Source organism: Pseudophryne corroboree, chromosome 3 (assembly GCF_028390025.1).
Source record: "Pseudophryne corroboree isolate aPseCor3 chromosome 3, aPseCor3.hap2, whole genome shotgun sequence".
Taxonomy (NCBI): domain Eukaryota; kingdom Metazoa; phylum Chordata; class Amphibia; order Anura; family Myobatrachidae; genus Pseudophryne; species Pseudophryne corroboree.
In genome coordinates this window covers 714,601,661-714,629,371 of record NC_086446.1, presented here as the reverse complement: position 1 = coordinate 714,629,371, position 27,711 = coordinate 714,601,661, and the positions used below count along the sequence as shown (strand labels likewise).

General features: G+C 45.9%; 1 protein-coding gene across 1 annotated transcript in view; it reads left to right on the top strand.

Annotated features, from left to right (window-relative positions):
• The window catches only part of CPXM2 (carboxypeptidase X, M14 family member 2), a 224,261-nt gene that overhangs the window by 136,226 nt on the left and 60,324 nt on the right, over positions 1-27,711 (top strand). Inside the window, exons 6-9 of the mRNA XM_063962140.1 lie at positions 15,397-15,481; positions 21,496-21,646; positions 25,192-25,280; positions 25,744-25,867. Coding sequence (XP_063818210.1) covers positions 15,397-15,481; positions 21,496-21,646; positions 25,192-25,280; positions 25,744-25,867 — 449 coding nt within the window. The remainder of the gene's footprint in view (positions 1-15,396; positions 15,482-21,495; positions 21,647-25,191; positions 25,281-25,743; positions 25,868-27,711) is intronic.

The following is a 27,711-nucleotide window of genomic DNA, read 5'->3' as shown; positions in this document are numbered from 1 at the left end:
TGCTGGATGAGCCGGAAAGCGCCTGGAGTCTTCTTAGGAACCACCCCGACCGGAGAGATGACCAAATCATCCACCGGGGGTGACATAAACGGTCCCTCCATCCTGCCCAACATGACCTCCTTATCTACTTTCTCCCGTAGCACTCCCGGCAAGGCTCGGGCAGATTGGAGGTTCCTCTGTGCCCGCACGGACACCTCACTCGCAACAGGCAAGCGAAAGCCAAACTTAAAACCGTCAAACAAAAAAATTGCATCCTCTCTATTCGGATACAATTCCAACCACCGGCCCATAGTCTCCAACTTAATTGGTGTTGGAGCTCGGCAGAGCGGTCCCGCTCGCGGCCTGCCTGGGGTACGCTTGCTTACCCCGCGCCCCCTGTCTACCGCCTTTGAAACAGGAGGAGGCTGGGTGGGTGGGATCCGCCACACTGCAGGCAGGAGTGTCGAAAACGACACTGCTTGCCAAAGGAACATGTTCCGCTGTTAAACGCTAAACACTTTCCTCTCGTGGCGGAACACTCTCCTGCACGGACGGCCGATCCACCTGCCTTGGCAAATCCGCCGTCCGCGCCGGACCCCTGGGCTGATGACCCTGCGCGTCGCCCGTCCACCCCCTGTTTCCGGGGTTCCTCCTCCTGCTGCGAGGCCCGGGTTACTTTGAGCCAGACCTCCACATCCTTGAATCCGAAGTCCATGACCCGCAAGCCGTCCTGCTTCTCCCGAAACTCCTGATCATACCGACGCCACTCCGAGCCCGAGGATGTGCGCTGCATGTCGTGTACGAGATGCAGATACCGGATTACATTCATGTGCTCTTCCGGCCTATCCTCCAAGTAGCACGCCGCAAATACCCAGAAACCGGCCAGCCAATTATCGAAGGACCGGAAAGCCTCAGCCCCAATGCCCTTCTTCGTGGCCGCCGCCTTATAATCCTTCTTTATGGCCTTTGTTAATACGAACACGTCCACGAAGTCACCCCTACGAATCTTCTTGCGGCAGCTGTCCCGCAGCCCCCGCATTACTGCGGTGTAGTCGCAGCGAACGACCCCGGGCAAATCGCGGCGCTTCTTGGCCCTACGAGCTTCCTCGCTAACCCGCTTGCGCCGCTTATGCCTCTTCTGCTGCTTTGCTGCCCGCTTGGCAAATTTCGCCGCCCTCTTCTTCGCCCTAGTAGTGCTACTTACTTCGGACGCCTGCGACGACAGAGAAGATGAAGAGGAGGAAGAAGAAGAGCTACGAGAACTAGAGCTCGCGGAGGAACCCGATACTGACTGCACCACCTCACCTGATGCCGTCGACCGCTCCGACATGGAATCCTCTGGCGCGTCAACCTCGACGTCTTCCTCCATGAAGTCTGCCATCCCTTCGTCCTCGTGCTCCCCTATAAAAGACAAAGAAGAGGGGGACCCGGCCCGCACTCGCGGCGCATGCCGAGCCCTACGAGTGGGGGGCGCTGCGGCCGCGCGCCCCTGCCCATCCTGTCCCGGACCTAGCTCCAATTCCGCAGCGGCTGCTCCAAGTTCCCGGCAGGCGCGTGCCACCCGCTGCGCCGCTGAGGCCCTCCGCCTGCCGAACCCGCCTGCCTCCGCAGACGCGCCGGAACTTGCTGCCGCCCTCGGGGAGGCCACCACGGCTAGCGGTCCCAATGCCTCCACCACTGTGGCCAGGGCCGACGCCAGTGCCCCGGGAGGGTTCCGACCGCCGCGAAAACCGGCAATGGACCCTGAAGGACCCCCGGCCAGCGCCCGGGCGCGGTCCCGCGCCCGCCACCCGCCGGTCGTGACCCGGGCACCCGACGCCCGTCGCCCCAGCGGGAAAGCGGGGGCACCCCTGTCGGAGCCCTCACTCTCCCCACCAGAAAACACTTCCTCCCCTTGCAAATCAGAGCTATTCCCCGAACCTGGGGAGGAGCCGCCGCCCTGCCACGCAGCGCGTGCTGCGGCCCTGCGGCCACCAACCCATTCCCTGTCGCCCCTCCTCCCCCGAAAGCCGCTGTATTCTGGCTCCGGTGGAGTATTTTGGGGAGACAGGGAGGACCGCGGTGCTGCTGCGCTCCAGCCCCAGCACCGCTCACTGCCGTGTCCCCGTGCGCCTGCCTTGCCTTCTCCTGCCCAGCGCAGCCTTCTACTGTCTCGCGCTGCACTCCCCTGTCCCTCTCCCCCCCCCGGCCCCTGCCGGACTCCGGCCGCCGGGGAGCTATGAGTGGGGACAGAGGTGCTGGCGGCGCCCCTGCGCGCCCCCGTGCGCGGCTGGCGCCCCCGTGCGCATCCCACTGCCTCCCGCCATGGAGTTCCCGGCCGCCGCATCATCTGCTGCCGCCGCGCGAGGCTCCGATACAGGCCCCGCGCGGCAAACAAGCGACCTCCGTCCGGCCCTCTCCCCCCGCCCGGCACTTCCACTCGGCCACGGCAAGGGGGGAGAGATAGAGGCCGGGTCCGGCCGCACAACCTGGCGCCCTCCGCGGTGCGCATGCGCGCGCCCGCGGGTGCCCGACGCCGCCACTGACTCCGCCGCTCCAGGAGGCCAACCACCCTTTCCCCTGGCCCAGCTCCACCGCTAGAACCGCGGTACCGAGCTGGGGGCCCAGCGGAACGGTGAGGGCGGGCAGACATGATTAAATGCGGAGGATGGCACAGGCAGAGGGGACACAGCAGAATTGCACACACAAAAACAGTTTCCACAAAATATGTGTGAACAAATTAATGTCTGCACTGCAGCACTCACCACGGCAAATCACCACAAGAGAGAGCTAAAATGGCCTCACCTTCCCTATATATATCAAACCCTCCCCTTCAAAAAAGGCTGTACTTTCCTCACAGCTAGGTCCACCCCTCACCAGATGTTTAACTCTTTCCTTTCCTATGCAGTCAATTCTCTCTCCATAGAAACATAGAATGTGATGGCAGATAAGAACCACTTGGCCCAGCTAGTCTGCCCCTTTTTTTACTATATTTTTACCTCAAACCTTATTTGATCCTTATTTCTGTGTAAGGGTATCCTTATGTCTATCCCATGCATGTTTAAATTGCTCTACCAGTCTTAGCCTCTACCACCTCTGATGGCAGGCTATTCCACTTGTCCACTACTCTTCTTTATGTGAAGTAATTTTTCCTCAAATTTCCCCTGAACCGCCCCCCCTCCAGTCTCAGTGCATGTCATCGTGTTCTATTGCTTCTCTTCATTTGACTTTGTTAAAACATTTCTTAAAACCTTATGATACACAGAGGGTAAAATCAAAATGACAGAGGTACTAATTAAGTCACCTGTGCCCAAACATGGTTATACTTAAAACATGGGATGATAGGGCGTATTTGAGGGGTGTGGATCATAGGGTCGCCAGTAACTAGGTCGACAGTCATTAGGTTGACCACTATTGGTCAACAGTGACTAGGTCGACACCTGAAATAGGTTGACACGGCCATTAGGTTGACATGAGAAAAGGTTGACATGCGTTTTTTTTTTGTGTGTAATTTTCTTTGGAAAGTGACCGGGAACCCCAATTACTGCATTGTATCCCCTCGCATGGCTCACTTCGCTCGCCATGCTTCAGGCAAGGTGCCTCGCTCCACTACCGATGTGCTCGACACACGTTACTATTCCCAGTCATAGTCCACGTGGATCGTAAAGTATAAAAAAAAGTTCAAAAAGTGAAAAAAATTTGAAAAACCCATGTCGACCTTTTTCCACGTCGACCTTGTCCAAGTCGACCTAGTGACCATGTCGACCTATATACCGTGTCGTCCTAATGCATGTCGAACAATGGTGGTTGACCAAATGAGTGTCGACCTAAGTGCTGTCGACCTAAAGACCGGATCCCGCATTAGAGGACCATGTTTGGGAAGCAGTGATCTTGGGTAAGATGGGTGCTGTGGCACCCTGCATCATGGAGAGTTGCTTGACCAGATTCCTGGTCCAGACCCCTCTTCATCACTTAATGACGTCGCATGTGGGGAGGAAGGGGGCAGATCGGGGGGACTAGGGTGCATTAATGCCCTGTTACAGTACTGGCATATATTAGCGTTGGGTTCCATGCATAACATACTAACTGGATAGGAGTGTACATGGACATTTGCAACAAAGTAAAATACAGCTTCCATTTCTCCTAGCTTCCTACTGAGATCTATGTTAGTGAATAGGGAAGGAGAATATGAGAGATCAGACTGGTATCTTTCATATATCTACTTGATTCAATGTGACTAAAATCTCCAGTTCGAAGTAGATAGGTTGGAAATAGCATTAATATGTGCTGATTTGTCCACCAGAAGGCAGCAGGAAAGTTTATATGAATAATTAGCAAGTCACCACTTATCAGTTGGGGACATATATAACGCAGATTGTGTAGAGGTGACTTTCTAGGAGAGCAGCAGTTGTGAAGTAGGACTAAGGCCCTCATTCCGAGTTGTTCGCTCGCTAGCTGATTTTAGCAGCCATGCAAACGCTAAGCCGCCGCCCTCTGGGAGTGTATCTTAGCTTAGCAAAAGTGCGAACGAAAGGACCGCAGCGCTGCTACAAAAAAAGATTGTGCAGTTTATGAGCAGCTCGAGACTTAAGGGCCCTACTCATTTGACGATGCGCCGCCGAGGTGCCCGACGGCCGAAACGGCCGACGAGCGACCCGGCGGCGGGGGGACAGTGACGGGGGGAGTGAAGTTTCTTCACTCCCCCCGTCACGTGGCTGCATTGAAGTGCAGGCAAATATGGACGAGATCGTCCATATTGGCCTGCATGCACAGCCGACGGGAGACCAGCGATGAACGAGCGCAGGGCCGCGCATCGTTCATCGCTGGAGTCTCCACACTGAAAGATATGAACGAGTTCTCGTTCATTTATGAACGAGATCGTTCATATCTTTCAGAAAATCGGCCAGTGTGTAGGGCCTATTACTCCTAGCTTGCGATCACTGCAGACTATTTAGTTCCTGTTTTGATGTCACAAACACGCCCTGCATTCGGCCAGCCACGCCCGCGTTTCCCCAGGCACGCCTGCGTTTGTATCTGACACGCATGTGTTTTTACACACACTCCCCGAAAACGGTCAGTTTCCTCCCAGAAACACCCACTTCCGGTCAATCACTCTGCGGCCAGCAGTGCGACTGAAAAGCGTTGCTAGAGCTTGTGTGAAACTGCAATGGCTTTTGTGAAAGTATGTCGCGTGTGCGCATTGAGCCGCATACGCATGCGCAGAAGTGCCGATTTTTAGCCTGATCGCTGCGCTGCGAACAACGGCAGCTAGCCATCAACTCGGAATGACCCCCTAAGTTAGTACTTTTTGCGACCTTTCCTGCCTTGCATTATTTGCTAACTGTTCTGACTCTTTTTCCATTTGGCGTATGGATTTCATTGCACATGATTTCAGGAACTGCTTTGCCGTGATTTACAACCAGACTCCACAGCCACCGTTTTGGGTACAATAAAAGTCTCCTTTTTTCAAGGTTTATTTAACTTCGGCTATGAGTAGTAAATGCCATTGAAGAAAGTGGATAATAGGAAACACATATTGCATACTTGCCTACCTGACCCTCTCCATGAGGGAGAAAATGCTCTGTTCCTGGACTTTCCTGGTAATGTATGATTGCCATCATCTGTGGTGAAACACCTTTCTTATCAACTAACTAGCTCACCACAGGTGATGGCAATCATACATTACCAGGAAAGTCCAGGAACAGAGCATTTTCTCCCTCATGGAGAGGGTCAGGTAGGCAAGTATGACATATTGTGACCATTCTATGGAATCACAGTATATTAATCTTGTGTAGCTTCGCTCACTGTATATACCACTAATTCCTCTAGGCCAAGTTATCGCTATGACACAAAAGCTGGTGGCTACAGCGGTGGTGAACGACTTGTGTACAAATGCATGCGATTGGGCAATATATCAAGCTTATTTTTTCATTTGCTGTTGGTATCAATACACAAAGTACATTTAGAAGGAGCTCAAAAGTTTTGGTTGTATCTGTTCTTAGTTTCTTGCTTCCCAAACATATATCTGGAAGTAATCGGCATAATATAAGCCCAGACCCTGATGTGTGCAATCTACGAACCCAATTGGCTCCAAGTTAGCCTCAATTGGAACTATCACACCCACTTTTTGTTGAAGCCCCTCCACTTTTAGGATACCCAGATGGGGCAAGTCCACCAAAATATGGACTATTGGTACATATGATTAACAATAACCAGCTGACATACTATGGAGTAGGGTCAATGAGATCATACCTACTCTCCCAAATTGTCCTGAAGACTCACATGTTTCAGGAAGTCCTCCTGAACCTTTGTAGTAACAGGACATCCTCCTGCTCATGACTTGGTTTTTAGTGAATTGCATCATCATGGCTTACCCCCACTGCACATTGCCACAAGGATGAAAAAACAGGCAAGTATGCCTAAGACTCAAATGTTGCATGGCTGAACTGGAAGCAGTTCACAATAAAGGCTGCAGCTATGCAACATTCATGTGGATTAAATGCATTGCAGTCATACACCATGTGCATTTCTTATGTGAACATGTTTGCATGTAATCATAACCCTCTGCAAAGTGTAATCAGTTGGGGTTACCCCATAAACCTACTTGCTTTCTCTTCCAGCACATCTGGTAGGCTGCTGAATCTTGGGTTACTCTCCCAGATGCTCATAAGAGTAGTCAAGTCTCCCGGGTGACTGCTTGCGGGATGGCGGAATCTGCGCTGAATTGCGCATCATGGCCCCTCCCCCTGCTTTACAATGTCCCTAATGGTGGCAATGTATAGCAGGGGTGGGGCTACGATGACCCAATCATGCCATCATATGCCCCGCACATAGAAACATAGGCGTAAATTTACTAAGATGGGAGTTCTATTTAAGATGTCATGTTGCCCAAAACAACCAACTAATCAGATTCTACTTCTCTTTTATCTAGCACCTTCTAGAACAGTGAAGGGGAACCTTTGTCACTCCAGCTGTTGAACTACACATCCCAGCATGCCCTGCTACATTTTTAGCATGGCCAAATAGCAAAACTATAGCAGGGCGTGCTGGGATGTGTGGTTCAACAACAGCAGGAGTGCCAAAGGTTCCCCATCACTGTTCTAGAAGATAATACCTGGAATATGATTGGATGCTTTGGGCAACATCCCTTCTTAACTAAAACTCCCAGCTTAGTAAATTTACCCCACAGAATTTGATGGCAGTTTACCTTCCTAGGGTGTTGCAATGGAGCATACACCTAAGGTGCATTTGTTATGGGTCAAAAAAGACCCGAACATCCTAGAAAGGTTAAGAACCATTTTGCCCATCTAGTCTGTCATTTTAGGGGAGTGGTTATTAGGGTTAGTAGTTAGAGTTTGATTAGGGATTTGGGAAGGGTATTGGTGTTAGGGTGTTAGGGTCATGGTCAGGTTCATATTTTAGGTAAGGGTTGGGGTGTTAGTTTAGTAGAATTAATTATGGGGGTTCTGGTATTAGTGTTACGGTTTAGTAAGGGTGAGGGTTAGGGTTTAAGTATTAGAGAAATAGGATTAAGGGTGAGAGTTAGGGTATTAGTGTTAGTATTAAGGGTAAGGGTAGGGTATTAGGGTGAAAGCGTATGTGGACATATACTCACGGCTAGGGAACCAAGGTCCAGCTGATGAGAGTGTCCAGGGTGGATTGCAGGACCATAAGGACTGCTTCCTATCACCCCCGGATGAACCCATGCCCCCTGCATTGCTGACCTGGCAGCCCCCTCCATAAAGCCAGCAAGTATAGTATATGTTGGTCATGCTCTACACCCGAGGGATTGTTTTGCAAAAATTATGACTGTTGAAGGGCATTTCATTTGAGACATTTATCTAACTGATCTTTTAATAAAAAGCAACTCTCTCACAAGTTAATTAAGCTCAGGTCACTGTAATTGGAAAATTAATTGGCAGTTCAGAAGCAACATGTTGTTCTAGATGCCGTAGATCGTATTGGAGGGTCAGTTATAAGAAAAAATATTTGTGTGTTTTTTTATGACTATTATGTATTATTTATCCAACATTATGTTTCACAGTGTTTCTCGTCACATACGCGGATAAAGGAAACAAACGGGCATAGATTAGCATACATTGGTTATTAAAAACAGATCGCATCTGTTCCCTGAGCTCAGGCTTTCACACCTTGTCATTCCCTTCACACCTCTAGGTATTTTTGCGGTAGCTAACACATTATACTTGTCTCTGGATTAAGTTCTCAGTGAGCAGATTGCCTGTTATAGCTGGGAATAGACTGTAGTTCACTGTAAGAAGAAGATTATTATATAGTTTTATAAAGAAGCAATTCTTTTTTTATTTGTTTCCAAAATGACATTTTATTATACAGTGTATATGGCATTTGTGCAGCAAGGGGTACTGTAGGTGGAAGACGGAACGCTCCAGGATCCAAAGAGGCTTATGGCAGCTGTTTACATTGGCATTGCTCTCCTCTGTCTTAAGCAAGCAGATGCCCATTCTTGCAGAAAGATTGCACAATGTGGATCTCATAGCCTGAAGCCAGTTGCTGCCCACTGGCATCTCATTGTTTAAATCTGCAGATCCCATGTGATATAAACAATGCCAGGTCTCTCTCCTGCCATTAGTATTATTCTATGGCGCATCAAGTATCCATTGCGCTGTACATCCCTGTACAGCGCAATGGATACTTGATGCGCCATACAATCAAATACAAATACAATCACTATTATCCAATATAACCAGGCGGGACAAAATCAAAGGAGGAAAAAAATCAAAGTGAGGTAGAAAGACATAAAAAGAGAGTGACGGGTATTAACTGTAGCACTCAGTGATCCAGTGCCCTGGGAAGGGCAGAGAGAAAGGATTAGCGTTGCTGACTGAGTGGGAGTTGCACTGGAGCTAAGGATAAGGGAGGAGGGCCCTGCTTGTGAGAGCTTACAGTCATTCATCCTACTGTCACTCTGGATTGTGCTCTAGTGATCACTGTAACTGAGGACTCCTGTACTGCTGTGTCTAAGAGATTTTACGTAATACATTACAGAAAACTGCAACTGCTTCCAATGATCTTAACATATTCAACTCCCCTTCTACAACTTGTTTCCCCCCATCCCCATTCCTTCTCACTTCAGTGCATAACTTGTCTCTGCGTCACATGTTTATCTAATGCCCTAAATCTCACCCTACTGTGTAAACCTATTCCTTGTGTTCTTGGAGCATCTCATTTCCTCTCTCCCTAGTATTATTCCATTTACAGGCCCCTCGACCCAACTGTTGTCCACGTCTCCTGGCACAGGGCAAACCCAAGTCTTTTACACGACTATAAACTATGTACGTCACTTTGTTTCTAGCGCCCACTTTACCTCATCTCCTTGTTGGAGGATAATGCTTTTACTTTACAGAAATGCCATCTATTGTATGTTGCGGGATGCGGAATCCCGACACCACCTGGAATCCTGGAGCCCCAACACCAAATGCCGACATCTCAAGGGTTAGTATCAAGGCCACTCTTAGGGTTAGAACCTGGAGGGGTTAGGCACCAGGGGGTAGGGTTGGGGTTAGGCATTGCCGCCACCCCCCACAGTCTTAGCCCTAGCTGCAACCTCCTGGGTCTTAGCCTTAGGAGCCACTACCACTATCTTAGCCCTATTCGCCACCCCTGGCAGGTTAGGGCTATGGTAGGGGGCAGGGGAGGGGTAAAATAATTACCCCGTCCCCTGTCGGCATTCTTATTGGAGGTCATTCCGAGTTGTTCGCTCGCAAGCGGATTTTAGCAGATTTGCTCATGCTAAGCCGCCGCCTACTGGGAGTGAATCTTAGCATCTTAAAATTGCGAACGATGTATTCGCAATATTGCGATTACACACCTCGTAGCAGTTTCTGAGTAGCTCCAGACTTACTCGGCATCTGCGATCATTTCAGTGCTTGTCGTTCCTAGTTTGACGTCACAAACACACCCAGCGTTCGCCCAGACACTCCTCCGTTTCTCCAGCCACTCCTGCGTTTTTTCCGGAAACGGTAGCGTTTTTTCCCACACGCCCATAAAACGGCCTGTTTCCGCCCAGTAACACCCATTTCCTGTCAATCACATTACGATCGCCAGAACGATAAAAAAGCCGTGAGTAAAAATCCTAACTGCATAGCAAATTTACTTGGCGCAGTCGCAGTGCGGACATTGCGCATGCGCATTAAGCGGAAAATCGCTGCGATGCGAAGATTTTTACCGAGCGAACAACTCGGAATGAGGGCCATTGTCAGGATGCCGGTGTCGATAAAGTGACTGCCGGCATCCCGACCACCGGGATGCTATATTAAACCCTATGTTACACAGATTGTAATCTTGTGAGCAGGGCCCTCCTTCCTCTATGACTGTTTGTTATTACCCAGTTTTGTCTGATCATTGTGTCCAGTTGCAAAGCACAACGTAATTTGCTGCGCTATATAAGAAACTGTTAATAAGTAAATAAATACATTGGGTTGGGTTTTGTAAAGACATTGGGAGTCATTCTGAGTAGATCGCTCGCTAGCAGATTTTAGCAGCATTGCACACGCTAGGCCCTCTGGGAGTGTATCTTAGATTAGCAGAATTGCGAAGAGAAAATTCTTAGCAGTTTCTGAGTACCTCCAGACCTACTCACAGATTGCCATCAGCTCAGGACGTTTCGTTCCTGGTTTGACGTCACAAACACGCCCTGCGTTCGGCCAGCTACTACCCCGTTTCTCCAGACACTCCCGCGTTTTTTCTTGGCACGCCTGCGTTTTTCCGCACACTCCCAGAAAACGGTCAGTTTCCGCCCAGAAACACCCACTTCCTGTCAATCACACTCCGATCACTTCATCGATGAAAATTCTTCGTTCGGACGTGAGTAAATCTACTAAGTTTTGTGTTAAAATACTTACCACATGCGCACTGCGTACCATGCGCATGCGCATTTTAGCCTTAATCGCTCCGTTGCGAAAATCGTCAACGAGCGATCAACTTGGAATGACCCCCATTGGGCCTAATTCAGAGTTGATCGCAGCAACAAATTTTTTAGCAGTTGGGCAAAACCATGTGCACTGCAGGGGGGGGGGCAGATATAACATGTGCAGAGAGAGTTAGATTTGGGTGGGGTGTGTTTAAACTGAAATCTAAATTGCAGTGTAAAAATAAAGCAGCCAGTATTTACCCTGCACAGAAACAAAATAACCCACCCAAATCTAACTCTCTCTGCACATGTTATATCTGCCACACCTCAGTGCACATGGGGGGTCATTCCGACCCGTTCGCTCGCTGCGTTTTAATGCAGCAGACCGAACGGACCCCTGCTGGCATGCACCAGCGCCGTAGTGCGCCAGCGCATGCGGGATGGCCGAAGGCCGTAGCAGGACAGCGATCACCTCTGCCTGATTGACAGGCAGAGGTGATCGATGGGCGGGAGGGGGAGAAACAGCGGCGTTCGGCCGCCGTTTCGTAGGCGCGGTCCAGCCAACGCAGGCGTGGTCGGACCGAACGGGGGCCGCTGCGGGCCAGGGAGCGAGGAGTAGCTCCCGGCCAGCACGCTAAAGCTGCGCTGGCCGGGAGTTACTCCTGAAGTGCAATGGCATCGCCGCTGTGCGATGCTTTTGCACTTCTGCGGGGGGGCAGACTGACATGTGGGGCGGACTAGCCCTGTGCTGGGCGTCCCCCCGCATGTCGGGAAAGATGATCGTAGCTGTGCTAAATTTAGCACAGCTACGATCAACTTGGAATGACCCCCATGGTTTTGTCCAACTGCTAATAATTTTGCTACTGCGATCAACTCTGAATTACCCCCATTGTACAGTATGTCATTGTTATAATATCCAACATACTGTCTTTTTACTGAACCCGAATGTGTTTTAATTATCCTATCTATTGCAGGTCTACCTGTCCATTATATTATTGCATCCGGTGTTTATATGTGTAGAAATGTATAGTCACATACTTTTAAGGCCCATACACACTGGGTGATTTTGAGCTGAAAGCAGGTCACTCTTGGTAATTTGAGCTGCTTTCAGCTGAAAACCGCCCAGTGTGTATGCCCTGGCGATGAGCGCTGATGCGCGCTCCCACTTCATCGCCAGCGGCAGCCATTCTTCTGCTGGTATTGCCAGTAGATGAATGGCGGGGTGAACGGTTTTCCATAGCGTCCTGCTATGGAAAGCCGTTCACCCCGCTGACATCGCTGGGCAGGGGGGAAAAGCGCTCAGTGTGTATGCCCCAGCGATGAGCGCAGGGTGATTGGCTTTCCATAATGTCCTGCTATGGAAAGCCGTTCACCCCGCTGACATCGCTGGGCAGGGGGGAAAAGCGCTCAGTGTGTATGCACTGAACGATTTTCATCCCAGCGATGTCAGCCATCATCGCTGTGCATACACGCTAATGCCCAGTGTGTATGCACCTTAACAGGAGGCCAGCTTGTGAATGAACTTGTCACTCACAGATTTGTGTATTGGATCATTTTCCTCATTCAAGAAATGTACGTCTTCTTTTTTTTTTTTTTGTCTCATTTGTTTGATTTGCTTCTCTTTATCTACTTTTAGGACTTGTAAAAAAAAATCTGAGGTAGTTTTAGGGCAGTTTCCGCAGAAATATAGAAAATTCTGAAGGGTTCACCAACTTTCAAGCACCACTGTATAACACAAATAAAACTATCCAGCTACTGTGGGAAACACTACATACATTATTTGTAATAAGTTGCTGAATATTTAATAGTGATCTATCGCACGGCTTGCAATGAACTAATAAATTGTTACAAGATGGCTTGCTCAGTCTACTCATTTACTTGGTAATTAAGCAAATCCTATCAGTCAACGGAAAGGATGATTAGTGTCTCAGCATTAACTCCTGCTGTGACTATCCCGGTGGCTAATAATGTTCCCATTTTCTGTATAATGAGAACGGTGCATGTTTGAGAGCAGGTGTCGCGGGGGAGGTTCCGTCTCTCTCACTTGTTCTATTTACAAGGCACTGGCTGTTTCTGTACAACAGAATGGATATGTGACATATAAATGAGAAAACACACAGCAGACGCTGGTTCTGTTCTTGTAATAAGGCTAAATTCACAGTCACTGTAACTATCTGCAAGGATGAAGTAGCTTCCTGCTCATCTATCAGTAACAGGGACCTTCTGCAGTAACTTGCAGAGTGATATTCCATATGCAATTGCTGGTGATTCCTTTAGGAGTTTTATGGACCGCTAATGCATCTTATTACAAAGGCTTATCTTGTATCAGATTATTCTAAGAAATTATGGGCACAGCTTCTGTAATGTTGAAATAAAAAATCGGGACGCTCATTTAACGTGAAAAAATATAACCCTTCTGCTGTAACTAGAGGTGTGCGGTCGGATTTACTCAGTGAGATGGAAGTTTGCCTTGTTTTCAGATCCGAACTTGGTGAGAACCGAGTAAATCCAAACTCGCGCATCTCTACCTGCAACCTTCTCCTACATGTGCCAGCAATTCCGCAACAGAACTGATCTTCGTCTCTCACAGCACCACATACGTCGCACCACTCTGCAGATCCCTACACTGGCGCCTCATACCCTCCAGAATCCAAGTGAAATCACTCTCTTTTAAGGATGCCAATTCTGCGTAATTTTTTCAATCCTGGGAAAAAATTCTCAGAATACCCAAGATTGAGTCGATCAATGAAAATACAGGAGTGTGTGTGTGTCACATTCATTGTACTCAGAAGAGCAGTAGACTGGGGCACCACACCCAGCCTCAGCTTCCGCAATCACTGGACAGTCCACTCTACAGCACAGCATAGTTTGGCAGAGCAAAGTGCAGGCAGGGTCAGCCTAGGCGCTCACTGGCAGGCAGCAGCACAGGTACCCTGCACCGGCGGCAAATAGTGACTCTCATTCCTCCAAAACACTGACAGCAGAGCACTGAGAACAGTGACAGTCCCACTCCGGCGCCGCTCAGACTGTGACACAGTGACAGTGTCACTCACTGTCACCAGGCAGCCGCTGCTCCTACTCTGCGGGCAGACCTCTGCTTAAGCAGGCTGGCGCGGCTCTTGAAGGGAAGGCACTGGACTACATAACGTGATGTTACGCACAGCTGGTACGGGATAGGGCAGCAACTGATCCGAGTGCTCTACACTGCCCTGCTGAAAACGAAACAGTGCATGGACGCCGTAATCCTGGAAATCCTTAGGTTGGAGGCACCAATACCGGGTTTCAAATCCCATTTTTGTTCCAAAATCATGGGAACCCGCCGATGCCGATCTCAGGATTGACCTCCCTACTCTCATCTATAAATTCCTTAACAATGCCCATCCCCCTTTATGAATCTCAAAACTGATCTCAAAATGCTCTCCCTTATTAAATCTGCCTCTAATTTGAGCCCAGTGGCAGACCTAAATTATTTGGACCCTGAAGCTTGAACTGTTATGGGGACCCCTTTGTGAACTGTTATGGGGGCCCCTTTGCAACCAGCAACAATAGGACAACATCCAACAAGGTCCAAAGGGCCTTAGTTTCTACCCTTGCATGGACAGTACACACCGCTCAGCGCCAGCAGAATTACCTTAGTAGACACCTCTTTGTCCCGGGCTCCTTTTCACCTTTCATTGCTCCCAGCCTCCTTCCTAGAACAGGTCCTCTCAGGTTCTGCCATTCCTGCAGTCTGTCGGGAATTGTACTGTAGTTTAAGACGGATACACGTTTCAGGCTATTTACAGAATGCAAATCACAGAGCTAGACTACAACTCCCAGCAGGTCCAGCGACTAAGCGATGCCATCCAAGCTGTAATAGCAGCTGTGCTGTACTAGAAGCCTGGTTGTCAATTGTTTGATAAAGTGAGGCGCGTTGTTTTTGGAAAAGCAGACATCAATGTGGAATCCATTGAAGAAAATAATAAACGTACGGAAATATGTTCACATCAGTGATATCGGAGCAAATATGTTATCAGTGGCCAATTTTCAGATTCCCAGACCCCATATTTTTCTGTACTGACACATTCTTTGTTTGTTTTAAAGAATCTGCGTTGAAAAATGTACTGTATCTTTTTCTTGTAATGTTTTCATACGTATTCATTTCAAAAGTGCCAACTGCAGGCTACATTGATATATGTTTTGATAAAATCTACACTATGGAGGCGATGTATCAAAACTTGAAGAGAGATAAAGTACCAACCAATCAGCTTCTAACCGTCATTTTTCAAGCACAACCTGTGCACAACCTGACAGAAGCTAAATGGTTAGTCTTTTATCCCTCTCCAAACTTTGATACATCTCACCTTACTATAAGTTTTTATAATACATCTCACAATATTATTTATCATAGAGTTTATTGTTCCAGTATCATGCTTTGAAATCTCATTATGTAATTATATATATATATATATATATATATATATATATATAAAATGCACTAATGGGTTTATAGCCATATTGCCATAGCAACTGTTTTATCTGTTCTCTGATGAAAGATTTTCTCCTCTTAGGAGTGACTGGGTGACCTCCTACCGGGTGATGGTTAGTAATGACAGCCACAGCTGGGTCTCTGCAAGGAATGAGACTGGAGATTTGGTAAGAACTGCCATCATATTTATTTACTCAATAGAGGGTGCTCTTTGGTCATTTCTGAGTTTGGAGCAAAGCAAAAACAGGCAAGTTATTTTGCACCTGGACAAACCATGTTGCAGTGGGTATCCGGACTCTAGGTCGCCACTGTCTGGGTCGACACACATTAGGTCGACACCTATTGGTTGACATTGAATTGGTCGACACAGGAAATAGGTCGACGCGACCATTAGGTCAACCTGAACAAGGTCGACATGAAAAAGGATCAGCGTGAGTTTTTAAAAAAAATAAATTTTTTTTTAACTTTTTCATACTTTACGATCCATGTGGACTACAATTGGGAACGGTTACCTGTGCTGAGTGCAGCGAGGCACCTTTCCCGACGCATGGCAAGCGAAGCGAGCCATGCGAGGGGACACGGTGCACTAACTGGGGTTCCCCATCACTTTATGAATAAAACGTCATAAAAAAACCATAAAAAACTCATGTCGATATACCACGCACTTTCATTTGTGCACTGCACACACTGCTTATCATCACCATTCTAAGTACAGTACCAGCAATTTTTATTTTACATCCCAGCAGACACCTGCCCTGGACCCTACAATTTTGGCCATTGCTACTTTACCACTTACAAGGGGAGATTTGGTGTAGCTGTTGTCCGTAGCAACCAGTCAGATCCTACCTATCATTTATCTAGTACATTCTATAAAATAAGTAGAATCTGATTGGTTGCTCTGGGTGACACCTCCACTTGTTCTCTGTAGTAGGTTTTATAACTGCCCCCCACTGTGTATATTTACTACATGTATGGCTGCTGTTTGTTCTGTTCTGCAATTATGCAGTGTTTCGTTTCTACAACAAAGAGCCCTTTTGGAAGAAGTTACTGTTATTTAATCATAAGTGCTCCATGGAATTTTGAATAAGACCTCAGAATGGTCTCAGCGCTGCCAAGCGTCATCTGGAAGAAAGACTATTTCACAAATCGTCATTTTATGAAAACTTGAGTTTTACTAGCAAAGGTTCAGCGCGGAAAATCCTTTATCCTTCTAAGATTTATAGGTTTGTCAGGTCAGCCATTGCAAATGAGGCACATATAATATACATATGCTGCGCCTCGCAACTGTCTCAGATGAACGATCCGAGCTCGGTTGAATGCTTTAGGCAACTAATTGCCATGAAGCATGAATAGTTCATGTGTTGTATTTTACACGCCTTCCCTGAGAAATCTACAGATAAATGAGGATCGTGTGTGTGAGCACAGTCACGGGGTATCGCAGATTCACAGGGCTCTGAAATAATTGAGACATTTGGTTTCATATTCCTACACGTTACTTATAATATACAATAGAAATGGATAGTACTAGAGACACTTGCTGTCTTGTCGCCTTGATAGTCAGTGGAGCAACTATCTGTAGCATCCTATTGGATTTGAAGACAGTAACGGATTAAAGTGGTGAGAGTGCATGAATGGACAAGAAGAACACACACTGGGCCTCAGTCTGAGTCAGAAGCAGAAGTGATGTCGGACACAGAGCGATTTTTTTCCCCCCTCTGCGCATGCGTCTAAGATGGACTGTGCATGTGTACAGATAGCAAGCTCACAGAGGGGTTTATTTACTAATATTCATGTTTTTGCCGTTTTGAAGGGTGTTTGAACTCGAATGGTATCGGGTGCATTTTACTGCAACTTTTTGAATCCTGATACGATCATTCACTAAGCTGCCGAGTTTTGCACACTCGTTTTTCCTGATGTCGATGTGATTCGTAATGTCAGGCAGTGTTTTACGGGAGTGATGAGTAAAACACTGCCTGACAAAACACAAGGAATCCCGGCCGGATCTGTGAGATCCGTGCTGGGCTTCATTGTGTACCTTAAAAAGGTGTTTTAATTGTTTTTAATTCAGAAAAAAATTGCGTGGGGTCCCCCCTCCTGAGCATAACCAGCCTCGGGCTCTTTGAGCCGGTCCTGGTTGAAAAAATATGGGGAAAAAATTGACAGGGGTTCCCCCATATTTGATCAACCAGCACCGGGCTCTGCGCCTGGTCCTGGTGCAAAAAATACAAGGTGCCTATATACAAACAGAGAATAGTGCAATAAAAGTATATGCATGCAAAGCACCACATCCAAATTGAATATAACGTTACTGAGCTTTTATAATTGGGTGGATCTCGAGTTTCTGCAATACTGCTTCTTAAAACATATTGAAGACGATATAATCCAGAAGTTTCTGTAATCAGAATAAAAGTGCTTTCCTCTTGAGGGTATTACCCATTGCAGGGGAGGTTAGCACAAAAAAATAAATCATAGTGCAGTACTTTGTATAAAATCAAGCGTGTTTTAATACAAATCGCACTTACAACATATAAGAATAAAAATCACATGTAAGGTCTCCTTTCACGGAAACAGCACTGGAACAGCATTGCAGTCTCCGATTCGATCGGACATCCACGGACGCGGTATTACCACCTTGGAGAGGCTCCTGCAGAATCCGGAACTGTGGTTGCTGAACCCCATCCTGAGCACATCAACAGGAGTTTGGTGATATATCTACTGTGTTCCAGTGCTGTTTCCGTGAAAGGAGACCTTACATGTGATTTTTATTCTTATATGTTGTAAGTGCGATTTGTATTAAAACACGCTTGATTTTATACAAAGTACTGCACTATGATTTATTTTTTGTGCTAACCTCCCCTGCAATGGGTAATACCCTCAAGAGGAAAGCACTTTTATTCTGATTACAGAAACTTCTGGATTATATCGTCTTCAATATGTTTTAAGAAGCAGTATTGCAGAAACTCGAGATCCACCCAATTATAAAAGCTCAGTAACGTTATATTCAATTTGGATGTGGTGCTTTGCATGCATATACTTTTATTGCACTATTCTCTGTTTGTATATAGGCACATTTTGGTAATTTATTTGCACATGGTTAAAGCAGAGTAGCGCAGGATTGAACACGTGTAAAATATTTTTAATATTCAGTTTCCTTGAGTATTGGATGAATGCTCTATTCACATGTTCCTGCTGCATAATTCTGTTTTTGCGCATATTTGTAACATTCATAGATTTTCCGCAAAAAATACAAGGGACAAAAAGCGTAGGGGTCCCCCGTATTTTTTGAACCAGCACCGGGCTCCACTAGTCAGAGAGATAATGCCACAGCCGGGGACACTTTTATATAGGTCCCTGTGGCCCTGGCATTAAATCACTAACTAGTCACCCCTGGCCGGGGTACCCTGGAGGAGTGGGGACCCCTTAAATCAAGGGGACCCCCCTCCAGCCACCCAAGGGCTAGGGGTGAAGCCCGAGGCTGTCCCCCCCATCCATGGGCTGTGGATGGGGGGCTGATAGCCATGTGTAAAATAAAAGAATATTGTTTTTTGCACAAGAACTACAAGTCCCTGCAAGCCTCCCCCGCAAGCTGGTACTTGGAGAACCACAAGTACCAGCATGTGGGGGTTAAACGGGCCTGCTGGTACCTATAGTTCTTCTGCAAAAAAAATGCCCAAATAAAAACAGGACACACACACCTTGAAAGTACAACTTTATTACATACATTCCGACACACACATACTTACCTATGTTCAGATGCCGACTCGGCCCACGTCTCGACGTCGATTCCAGGGTACCTGAAAATAAAATTATACTCACCTAAATCCAGTGTGTCGTGTCCTTTTATAATAATCCACGTACTTGGCAAAAAAACAAACCGCATACCCGATCCCATCTGCCAGGACCCCCCCTGACTCCTGTCAAAGAGGGTCCCTTCAGCCAATCAGGGAGCGCCACGTCGTGGCACCCTCCTGATTGGCTGTGACCTCCTGTAGTGTCAGTGAGGCTGTGCAGTGAAGATACAATGTAGCGCATAGGCGCTCCATTGTATCCAATGATAGGAACTTTGCGGTCAGCGGTTGAGGTTATTCGCGGTCAACTGCTGACCGCAAAGTTCCCATCATTAGATACAATGGTGCGCCTATGCGCTACATTGTATCTTCACTGCACATCCTCACTGACACTACAGGAGGTCACAGCCAATCAGGAGAGTGCCACGATGTGGCACTCCCTGATTGGCTGAAGGGACCCTCTTTGACAGGAGTCAAGGGGGGTCCCGGCAGACGGGGAAAGGGGTCCCATGTGTAAACATGGGACCCCTTTCAGTGCGTGGATCGGGTATGCGGTTTGTTTTTTTGCCAAGTACGTGGATTATTAAAAAAAGGACACGACACACTGGATTTAGGTGAGTATAATTTTATTTTCAGGTACCCTGAACCAGCCCGGTGCTGGTTCAAAAAATACGGGGGACCCCTACGCTTTTTGTCCCCCGTATTTTTTGCACCAGGACCAGGCGCAGAGCCCGGTGCTGGTTGATCAAATATGGGGGAACCCCTGTCAATTTTGTACCCATATTTTTTCAACCAGGACCGGCTCAAAGAGCCCGAGGCTGGTTATGCTCAGGAGGGGGGACCCCACGCAATTTTTTTCTGAATTAAAAACAATTAAAACACCTTTTTAAGGTACACAATGAAGCCCAGCACGGATCTCACAGATCCGGCCGGGATTCCTTGTGTTTTGTCAGGCAGTGTTTTACTCATCACTCCCGTAAAACACTGCCTGACATTACGAATCACATCGACATCGGGAAAAACGAGTGTGCAAAACTCGGCAGCTTAGTGAATGATCGTATCAGGATTCAAAAAGTTGCAGTAAAATGCACCCGATACCATTCGAGTTCAAACACCCTTCAAAACGGCAAAAACATGAATATTAGTAAATAAACCCCTCTGTGAGCTTGCTATCTGTACACATGCACAGTCCATCTTAGACGCATGCGCAGAGGGGGGGAAAAATCGCTCTGTGTCCGACATCACTTCTGCTTCTGACTCAGACAGTTTGGCTTAGAAGGGGGGACCCCACGCAATTTTTTTTTCACATTTTTACAGTAAACAGACCATTTCCCATAGATAAACATGCACAGATCTCACTGATCCGTGCATGATTATCCAAACTCGCCTGGAAAAAGCAGGTCTATTTTTTTGCTGCTTTTTTTAACGAATCGCAAAAAAATACACTCGCAGTTGAGCACTCAGAGACTAACACCCAAATACGAATGAATAGTGAATACCCGTATTGTATGAAATAACAGCCGCGTTTGCCCGATGGTCTATTCATTCGTATTTCTGACCTTTGTCATTCAAACCATTACGAATAGTCCAAACACTGCCGAGATTTGTGCTTAGTGAATTCCCGTGTTGGGACTTAGAAAAAAAAACACAAATCGGACAAACTCGGATTTTTAGTAAATATTGGCCAGAGTTGGAGTTGCGATTGAGGAGCACAGGAGACTCACAATCAGTGGCGGCTCCAGAGGTGGGGCTGCACCACAGTCCAAATTTCAAATAGAGGAGCTACACCGACTGCCACCAACTGTCATCCCAAACTGACTCACTGGCAGTTGGAGCGGCTCACCTATTTGAAATCTGGACTTTCGCTGTAGCCCCACCTCTGGAGCCACCACTGCTCACAATCTTAAAAATGTTATAAAAATGTACTGGGCACTCTTGGCCAGTGACAGGGAGGTGGTTTTGCCACCGCACAGAGATGTTCCGTGTTATAGCAGTGTCGTGGAGGGTTGTTGTATACAGAGATGCAGAATCATTGACATACTGTAGGTGGCCACATTCAGATAGAGAATCTGCACCTGCCATTGGGCAAATGAAAGTTTGGTTGGTGCGTCTTATCAGTATTTTAATGTATACGAATTTTGACAATATGTGTCTCAGTCCTTGCTCATTCAGACACATGGATGATCACCGGGGAAGGACTTTGTAGCAGAATTAGCACATAGTCACAAACCACAACTGGCCAAAGATGCAGGTTTAGACGCAGCCATCAGGCACACTGTCTTGATCTGCTATGGATCACTGATTATGCACATCATTTATAAACATGTTCGACACACAAATGTAGCTTTTCTATTTTAGGCTATATCTTACTGGAACTTGTGTCATTTGTGTAGATGTTTTATGGAAATAGTGAGAAGGAGATTCCAGTCTTGAATGAATTTCTAGAGCCACTGGTGGGACGCTATATTCGGCTCAATCCTCGGTCTTGGTATGAAGAGGGGAGCATATGTATGAGGGTTGAAATACTCGGATGTCCTTTACCAGGTTAGTAGATAATAATGACAGCTACAAATAGCTTACTTAATTAACCCTATGCAGAGGTGTTCATACTTTGTGGTAGTTTAGTATAGCTTCTAAAAACGGCACGTTCAGGTGTTTCCCATAGTAGCCAATCAGATTCTAGCTATCATTTTCAACAATGTACAAGATATATGATACCTTTCAATATACTTGCTTAATCCCCCGGACCGACCGCGAGTCTCACAAATCTCTGGTGGCTCTTCTAGATGCCTGTAAAAGTGAGCAAGTTTCCTGGAGACCACCCGCCACTGCCACCCTCTCCAGAGTGAAGTGGGTGGTCCCGGGTGGCTTGATGGTGTGATTTACAGTGATTCATGTCATCATAGCTCTTATAGTTAGGATCATAGCGTCATGCCCCCTGCATTGCCCACTTAGCTACACTCTGCCCCCTTGCACCTCCACATGGCTGTCCCCTCCCAAAGTGGGCAGCCATGATATTGGCAAGTATGCCTCTCAGTCATCTTCCTTCCAAGTATATCCATCTGTTCTAGAACCTCTTGAAAAATTCATATAACTATTGCACATCACAGAATATAAAGGATTACTCATCTGAACCAGCCCATGTCATACTGGCATAGAATCCGACAACAGACGTTTCACCACTGATCCCTTGACAACGGAAGCTACCAGGTATTATACCACTATGGCTGGTTTAGATGAGTAAAACTTTGTAGTCTTATATAAAATAAAGTGTCCTTTTTAACTGCATTTTTGGTGTGCTGGTTTCAAGCTGGATATCTATCTAGTTGTGGTAAAGGTATAAATAAAATAAAATAGTGCCTTCCAGAAATCTGTTAATATTTTTTTATATAGTTGGATGTTTCTAGAAAATATTTTTGGCCCTTATTACCTGAAAACTGTACATGTTCAGTAGTTAGAATGCAATTGTGAATACTGCAGGCAGTTGTTGAAATTGATTCATCATGAAGTAAGCACTTGTCAGAAAGCCTGTGTGTACAGGTCCATTTGTTTACATTACCTTATTGGACCCCCAGCATCAGAAAGTGTTTATGAGGCTTTAGAGATACTCATGCATAAAAGTCCTTAAAGAGGAACAGCAGCCACCTCGTAATTTTTCTACTTCAGTTGTATGTTAGGGAAAACATCTTTCTGTTATAAAAATTTCATAAACATCCAGTTTTAATAAATAAGACAAGACGGTGAATAAAAAGCACGAGACAGGCTCACTTGATACAGGCCAACTCTGTTGCCTCACAGAAGAATAAATATGTTAAAACATCTCCATGGCAACAAAAAAGTAATAATTTACACATTAACTTATTGTTCATTTGGCTAAGAATAAAAACCAAGAAATAACTATTGATGCAGCTTCCCATGGTCTTAAAATAAAATGATATATTTGAGAAATGTATGTACAGTAGTATAGTAGTAAATACACTCAGTGGACACTTTTGCCCTTATTTATCAATGAGTGATAAATTTCACCGTGAGTGATAAATTGCACCAGCCAATCCACTCTTAACTGTCATTTTTCAAACACAGTCTGTAACATGGCAATTAGGAGCTGATTGGCTGGTGCAATTTATCACTTACAGTGAAATTTATCACTCATTGATAAATAAGGGTATTTATTAGGTACAACTACACGATATTCCAAATGTCCTATCAGCCTAATCACGTGGCAGCACCTAAAGGCATATAAGCATATAGATCATACTTGCCAATATTCTGTCTGTCCCATCCAGAAGGAGGCAGCCAGCTCAGCTTGGCGGCGGTAGGGGGGGCATACTGTGGGAGTGGTGGAGGGTGGGTAATGCTGGGTAGGGATGGAGTGGCGGGCATGTCCTCAAAAGCGTGTCATTGTGGACCTGCCCCCACTACACAAAGCTGAGATTACAAGCATTGTGAGGCAGGGGGCGAGTGTTTTGAGTAGCTCAGAAACTGCTGTCCTCCTGGGATTTTCACGGACTATAGTCTCTTTTGTTTACTGCGAATGGTGCACAAAACAATAAACATCCACTTAGTGGCTGTACTGTGGGGGAAAAATGTCTCATTAATGAGAGCACCTCGATGACTTAATCACATGAAGAATTTAGTCAAATGGGGGTTACTACCAGCGACGGACTGGGGCTCAAAAACGTCCCGGGCATTTGTGAGCCCGCACGGTGCGCCGCCATGATGTATGGGGGCGTGCCACGAGTCATAGGGGCGTGGACTAGTGGCACACCCCCATTACCATGGCGACACTTGCTGGGGGTGAGGGCGCACCATGAGTCCAGGGGCATGGACTTGCGGCACGCCCCCATTTCCATCGAGACCAGTGGGGGCGGCTGAACCAGAGAGCAGGAGGCTGCGCTGCGCGCGGCCTTCCCGGCTCTCTGAGGGACCGGATCGGCCCTCCTGCCCATTGGCCCATCTGGCATGTGCCAGATGGCCAGTCCAGCCCTGGTTACTACCCAGAACTGTGTACCTAATAAAGTAGCCACTGAGTATATAGATCTGTATATGTTGTAACCAATAAAACTAAATGTAATTTGAGTCTTGGGGGCAGAAGTATCAAGCCTTGGAGAGAGATAAGGTGGAGAAGTTGCACAAAGCAATCATCTTCTTCCTATCATTTTATAGAATGTACAAGACAAATGCTAGCTAGAATCTGACTGGTTACTGTGGACATCTTCTCCACCTGTCCACTTCTTCACTCTTTAGAATGCTTGATACAGCCTCCCCTTTGTGTAATATGACACATAAACAAAATCTTTATCCCCCAGTAGAATTTGTCCTCAGCACTGCATAGGGCTCAAATGGAAGAGGGGAGGGGGGTGGTGGGGGGGGGGGGGGGGGGGGGGAGGGGGTGCACAGATCCAAACATTATCCCTAATGATTGCTGTTGCTGGGAGTCAGGAGGGAATGGGGCTTGAATACCAAACAAAATGTGAGATTGGGGTAGTACTCAACATCCCCCATTCTGGCATCCACAGACTCTCAGGAGAACAGGAGAAGTTATTCCCTGGTGACCAAGTGTGATCACCAGAGAGTAACATCTGCTCCTCAGAAATAATTAGGAAATCCAGGAATGCTGTTTTAGAAAAGTGGCTTAATATTGAATCAATTACCACAAATTATATCTTGGTGTTACAGGTAGCTAGAAATAATAATACTAATAATAATAATAATAATAATAATAATAATAATACTAATAATAATAATAAACAATACAAATTTGCTTTTGTTTCTCTTTCTAGCAAATTCAATATAAAGCACTTTTTTGCCATTTTTGGGTAGATTGTCCTTGCTTTGTAAGGAGTAATATGGCTACTAATATAACTTTCTGAAAATGAAAAACTTCTGCAAAAAAGTAAAAATATAAAGTGTACTTTTTGTGGGTACAGTAATTCATAAATGTCATTTCTGATATTGCTATTGGAATGTACCCAGCTTGTAAAGTGCCACAATAGGTAAGGGGCTAAAGGAAAGCTTAAAGAGGGGTGTGAAAAAAACAAGCATGGATCTCATAAATAATATTGTGTTATATTATCTCCTTTACCCAGACCCCAATAATTATTATTACAGACGCAACGAGATGACAACTTCAGACAACCTGGACTTTCGACATCACAATTACAAGGAAATGAGACAGGTAGGGAAAGAGTGATACTGTAATTTTGTATACTGTATATCACCCTAGGCTACTTTAATGATAAATTGTATCAGGACTGCAGAGACAATGCTGTGGCCTGGGTGCTAGAGGGGGCAAACATGGGGGCATGACCACTTCTGAAACTTTTTTAGAAAGACTTTGCACAGAATTGGTGCATTCTGAATGAGTGTGTGAGTGAGTGTGTGTGAGTGTGTGTGTTGGGGGAGGTGGGTAGTGTGCACTCCTCTTCCCAATGTGTTGGCCAACAATCTATCAATTTATGAAAATTGGTCCGCAAGGTAAAGGTGCTTTTTGGAACAATTGTGATAGACATATATGAAGGTATTATGTGATATGTTATGTAATCATAGACATCACCATGCAAAATAAATTACCAATGCAATATCATGTTCATCCTGTTAAACTCCCTCTAATCACATTCTTCTTGATTTTTTGGTTTTAGTTAATGAAGGTGGTGAACGAAATGTGTCCTAACATTACTCGAGTGTATAACATTGGTCGCAGCCATGAGGGGCTGAAGATGTATGCGATGGAGATGTCTGATAACCCCGGGGAGCACGAAGTTGGTTAGGAGAATAAACACACTCTATGTATGTCCTGCAACTTCCCGCCTGTCTCTTCTATAACTCCTCTTCATCTTACCTGTTGGTTTGTCTTTGTCTTCTGTATTGATTTCACAAGGGGAGGCTTGGCATGAGGACACTTTTGTTGGGGAGTGCCAGATCTAAGCTACTGCTTGGATGGCTTTGTAATAGCTTCCTGCAGGTCGCTGTCATGGTATGAAACACCCATCAGGTTCTAGGACCCATTTTCTCATCTCATTGTCCATGCAGTCACTCAGATTTTCCCACGGAAATAAAAGAATCATAGATATAAATATGCAGTTGACTATTTTTAAGATGCAGTGTTTTGGAATGTTTATATTTTATATGTGTGTGTTTATAAAGTGTGCTGGCCAACAATTGCATTTTCCACATACAAGACTAATACTAATGTGCCAGTCATGAGAGATGGTTAAAGCTAATTATATATTTTTTTTAACAGCAACTCCATATTTCTCCCATTAATATTCAGTTATTTTAGACAATGGATGTAGTTGTAACAATTGCCCATCTACTCATGCTTACCTGATGCTGCAAGCCTGCCCCGGGATTTCATGTTATTTATGTGATTTTCTTTTTCCTTCTTTGTGCTGTTGTAGCCACTTGACTTTGCTGCGTCTATGTGAAGACTCATGTCTGGCTGCATGTGTAGGAACATTCTATGTCTTTCTGCTATGCATATGAATGTTTCATGTGTAGGAACATTTCTGATCGTTCTAATAAGTTTATGAATGTTTCATGTGTACGAACGTTTCATGTCTTTCTTCTATATGTATGAATGTTTCATGTATACGAACGTTTCATGTCTTCTATATGTATGAATGTTTCATGTATACGAAAGTTTCATGTCTTTTTGCTATATGTATGAATGTTTCATGTGTACGAATGTTTCATTTTTTTTGCTATATTTTTTGGATTAATACTCATACAGGGCTTGACTCTGAGTCACATGCAACTCTGCTAAATATCTGTATGTTGTCTTCAATTGGGATTCTAATGCGAGTATGTGCCCTCAGTATGTGTTGCACAGATATCTGCACATGCACCTCCATCCAGCCCTCCCTCCACCATCCAGCCCACCTTCCACAAGTGAAGAATCATCATTATTATTATTATTAGCACTTACACTTACTGCATGGTTGGTGTGAGAGACGCATGCGTTATTAAGAAAATTGTGCAACTCTACAGGCCAACAACACTCCCACTAGATGGTTCTCTTTCCTAGATGCAGCAGCATTCAGATCTGTGTGAGATTCAGGTCCATAGTTCAGAACTATGTCACCAAAAATAATATAGGGGGAGATTTATTAAAGCTTGGAGATAAATAAAGTACCAGCCAATCAGCTTCTGTCAATTTTCAAACACAGCCCTTAAAATGACAGGAGCTGATTGGTTGGCACTTTATCTCTCTGAAACCTTTGATAAATCTTCTCCATAGTCTTAGGTGGAGTTCACTAGAATATAAAAAAAAAAACTTCTGCTCGTCAGTAATGGCCAGCAATACTTTCCTTTTTCCTAATATCGGAGAACTAAAGAGCTAGACTATTGTGCCATGTTATATTAGATGAATAAGTTTGGTAACAGGCTTGCAGGGATAATACAGCTATAGCTTGTGATGGAGTATTGATGTGCTGTTGTGGAAGGTTTATTTTGAAACTAGTATATTGTGTAGCCTTTACCTTTGTAACTAGAATATCAGGTTGTTGCCTGTTTCCTGGTATGCACGGTGCTATAGTTCTCTTATGGACCATGGGTGGAGTATCCAAAATGAATGTTAGACTGATACTCCTTCCAACTGAGGGGGTGAT